The sequence below is a fragment of the Solanum dulcamara genome, chromosome 6 (genome assembly GCF_947179165.1).
Source record: "Solanum dulcamara chromosome 6, daSolDulc1.2, whole genome shotgun sequence".
NCBI lineage: Eukaryota > Viridiplantae > Streptophyta > Magnoliopsida > Solanales > Solanaceae > Solanum > Solanum dulcamara.
Genome location: NC_077242.1, coordinates 64782326 through 64786370, shown reverse-complemented (window position 1 = coordinate 64786370; position 4045 = coordinate 64782326). Strand labels below are relative to the sequence as shown.

The following is a 4045-nucleotide window of genomic DNA, read 5'->3' as shown; positions in this document are numbered from 1 at the left end:
TGAGATTAGTCGTGTGAGGTTTCTATTTGTCTCATAAAAAAGTGTACTCAAATCTTATACTTTTGGGTTAACAAACATTAGGTCCACTTTTTGTGTAAGACACATAATAAAGTTTCTTATTCAACATATTTTCTATTCTACTACTCCCTTCGTCCCAATTCATGAAATTCCCCTATTATGATTTTCTTTGTATATCTGGAACTATAGTATCAATATTTGATGTCAACCTCCATAAGTTCGAAATTGTGCAAGTGAAAAGGAAACATTAATAATGATGCAAGTGGCTCTCCAAAAAATATTCCATGATATTGTGCTAGAGTTCAAAAGGGAGACAGTTCAAGCTCCCATCATGATTTTTTCTTGGATTTGAACTGTACAATGCAAACTCTAGAAATTTTTCGAATTCCAACATATTGTACTCAAATTTCACATATAATTTTGAATTCTGTGGTGGATCGTTTATATCTTACAATATTAGAATAACACCTTCAATATAAATCATAATAATGCAATAATTACATCAAACATAGCAGAGCAAACACTAGTTGAATATATGCAAGAGAATATGAGAAACTAGTGGCCACATGCCACTTATATATTTTGATCATAATACAAGAGTTGTTTGCTAGATAAAGACCATTATTCAAGCTACCATAACTGAACAGTTTAAGATAAAACTACTAAGTCGATTTCGACCACTGTCAAGAGGTTTCCACTGCAACTGCATTGCATCAGGATCCGGACAGCAAGTATATATAGCCATGGAATTACCCGAATAAGATGCTGACGACAAAGCTGCTCCTATTACAAGTAGTTCATTTCCCAATGACTTGAAAGCGATGCCCCATCCTCTGTTTGAATCAGCTCTCACTGGCACTTGTCCTAACATTTTCCAAGTGTTGGTTTTTTTCAGGTAAAGCTTCAGTTGGTTCGAAGATGCCTCGAGTGAGTACAGCTCATTGTTCACGACAGCAATGAGGGGTGGTGAGTGGCATTTTAGGACCGGATCGTCCTTCAACATGTCCGGAATCAGCTCCCACTTGTTCTTAGCCTCGTCAAAGAATTCTCCACACGTTAGCTCTCCTCTCTCGTTCCTCCCCCCGATCACGTAGAATTTTTTGTCCATGTAACATCCGGAACAAAGCTTCCTCTTCCTCTTCATCCTCGGTAGTGGGTCCCACGATCTGCTATCGGGGTTGTATTTCTCAACCGTGTCGTAGACCTCACTATTTGCCATAATACCAACACCACCAGCAACAAAAGCAGAGGTGCCACAAGTAGCTGATGCAAATAAACACCTTGGATTAACCATAGAGGGACCTTTGTACCAACAATTCGTTGCTAATTCGAACCTCCAAATAACAAGGCCATCGATTTCCCTGCCCGAAACAAGTAAATGTGTGCCTGCACAAAGCGATTCCTTATCGCCAAACTTAAAGCACACATCTGACGGTAAATCAGGGATTTTCCTCCGGGACTTGAACTCACGATCAAACGTCCACCACTTAGTCTCCCCACTTGCTAACATATATACTGAAGGTTCTTTAAATCCATTCTCTTTACGAATCTCAAATATCTCACCACTCTTTAGAAGCATTGAACATCTCTTGTTGATGAGGCAAAGTTTCCAATACTCCCACCTAGGAAACCTGGCTAGGATCTCGCTCTCGAGCTCATAGCTTAGTGATGGATAATCTGCATCCTGAGGTTGTCTATCAGAATTTTCACCTCTCGGAGATTTAGGTCGAGAGATTCTAACCTTTTTAGATGAATGGCTCTTGAAAGTGACCCAATCACCATATCTAAGATTAGATTTGTCATCAACATCATAATTTTCACCTTCTTCAGGTTCTATTTTATTTAAGTCCAACATTCTCTTAGACCTTCAGAGCCTCAAATCATTTGCAATTTGCCTGAAATAGGAACAGAAGCGATAACCTAAAGCTAAAATAAATAGACAACATGGATCACAGATTGATAAGGAGATACCCCTTTCCCTTAAAAGAAAAACAAAATATAGCAAATCATATGAATTCAAGATAAAGGAGAATCTTAGCAACTTAGTTGGTTGTCTACCTGTACTTTTACCTTGTTGGTCTACGCCCAATTTTATTTTTTTTAAAAGTGAATTCAAGATATAGCCTCAAGAATTGAACTTGTAAGATGAATTGAGCATCTCTTCCTTTTCATGCATCTAGAGAAAACTAGCAACCAAGTGTGACCAAAAAAAGGGGGCAATAAGACCACTTCAATATTTGGGCATGCTAAATCAAAAGTCCAGGGGTGGAGCTAGAATATCAACCACAGGTTTAGTCCGAATACAATAGCTTTAGTTTAAATTATGTATTTGTCTTTAAAATCTATAAAATATATACATATCATCAATTTAGAATCCAGTAACATAAAAGATTAGAATCCAAAACCCATAAATTTTAAATTTTTGGCTCCGCCTCCGTATAAAATTTAAAAAAGAAATCAAAGCATTGTGCTTGAAACAAGCAATAGTACCTAACAGATTACTGCACATAACATACCATTTTGTACCTTTTGGAAGGTCAAGGAAGTTCCATTTTCCTAATGGATAGGTAAACAAAGGGAGAACTAGACGTATCTTGCCAGACAATACGAGATGATATTGAGAGTAGTAAGACACAATTTTAATTTCTCTTTTACGTAATTGTAGGAATTGATAACACATAAACCGAATAACAAACACAAACGCCTCAAATGACAAAAATCAAAGGATTTATGTTATATATAACAATTTTCAAATAAGTTTTCCACCTTCTATGCTTATAACATAAAAGTCAAAACCAAAAGACAATCAAAAGTATTTTCCATATGCAAATTCAATATGAAAAGCAATATTAGATTTCAAGAATACATTATTGAATCAGAATAAACTGAAGAACCATAAATCCACACAAAAAACACACGAAAATGACATAAAATAACCAAGATGAAAATCCAAAAATCAGTAACTCAAAAACTGAAAATCCACCCAAAAAATAATAACGCAAATAACATACACATTATAGTCACTCCAAAATAGAGTGAAACAGTACCTAAAACTAATTTACCTTATAATTAATTGGATTTTAGAAAATCCAAACAACTTTTCTTCCTTTATTTCACTTGTGTATCATTCACCTTCTTGAACTCCAGCTTTTCTTTCTCCCACTTCTAGCTCTGCTGTTTAATTTATTTATTTGTTCTCTTTAATGGGGTTGGAGACTAGGTGATGGCAAGTGGAGAACTTCACTACTTACAATACTATTTTATATGCTAATGGAAACATATTATATTAAACCATCGTACTAATTAAACTCTTATGGCAGTTATAGAATACTATTTCATATATTATTATAAAAATAAGAATAAACAATTCAAAGAGGAAAATAAAGTTAGCAATTGGCTAGAATCCACCAATCAGATTATGGCATGAACCATCTACCAAAGTAGTAGCGGTTATATTGCATCACAAATTCACAATTTACTATCAATGTGAAAACTTATAAAATGGATCAATGCACATTAAATAAAATCTTACTCCTTCCATTTGTCACGATCCAATCCATCGGGCAGTGTAGGCACCACTCTACACCCTAAGTGGAAGACCCTTAACCATTCTAAGAAAAATATTGAAATTAAAGTCAAACTTAAGTATTTAAGACAAAATTCCAACAGAAAGTTATTTTTAAAACTAGCTTATACAATTATATAAAAACCTCCAAGGATACAAGTCTAAATGGGTACAAGAGCTCTACAGAAACAAGATACAATACAAGTGAAAAACACAGCTCCAACCACAGGAAAAGAAAAGTAGGAGCTGTCGGAAGATCATCTTTGCCTTTGCCTAAAAAACTCCACTGACTCTGCAACCAAACTATGCCAAGTGACATAGCAAGAGTAGTATCAGAACAACAACACGTACTGGTAGGCATCACCGTACAATCTGATACCTATCGGATTGTATATGAACAGAAAAATAAGAGAGATCAAATAGTTAAACTTTATTAACTTGCCCACCCCAATCCATAGGCTC

At 35.4% G+C, this 4045-nt stretch overlaps 1 protein-coding gene across 1 annotated transcript; it reads right to left on the bottom strand.

The window, feature by feature from the left end:
- Nucleotides 1-468: 468 nt before the first annotated feature.
- Nucleotides 469-3232, bottom strand: LOC129892456 (F-box/kelch-repeat protein At3g27150-like). The gene is made up of 2 exons (XM_055968026.1): nt 3081-3232; nt 469-1913 (listed from the first exon to the last, which is right to left on the bottom strand). The coding sequence occupies exon 2, from the start codon at nt 1871-1873 to the stop codon at nt 644-646; it is 1230 nt and encodes a 409-aa protein (XP_055824001.1). The 5' UTR covers nt 1874-1913; nt 3081-3232; the 3' UTR covers nt 469-643.
- Nucleotides 3233-4045: the final 813 nt, after the last annotated feature.

Coding starts and splice junctions, on each gene's coding strand:
- LOC129892456 (XM_055968026.1), bottom strand. CDS start 1,873: ATGTTGGACTTAAATAAAATAGAACCTGAAGAAGGTGAAAATTATGAT.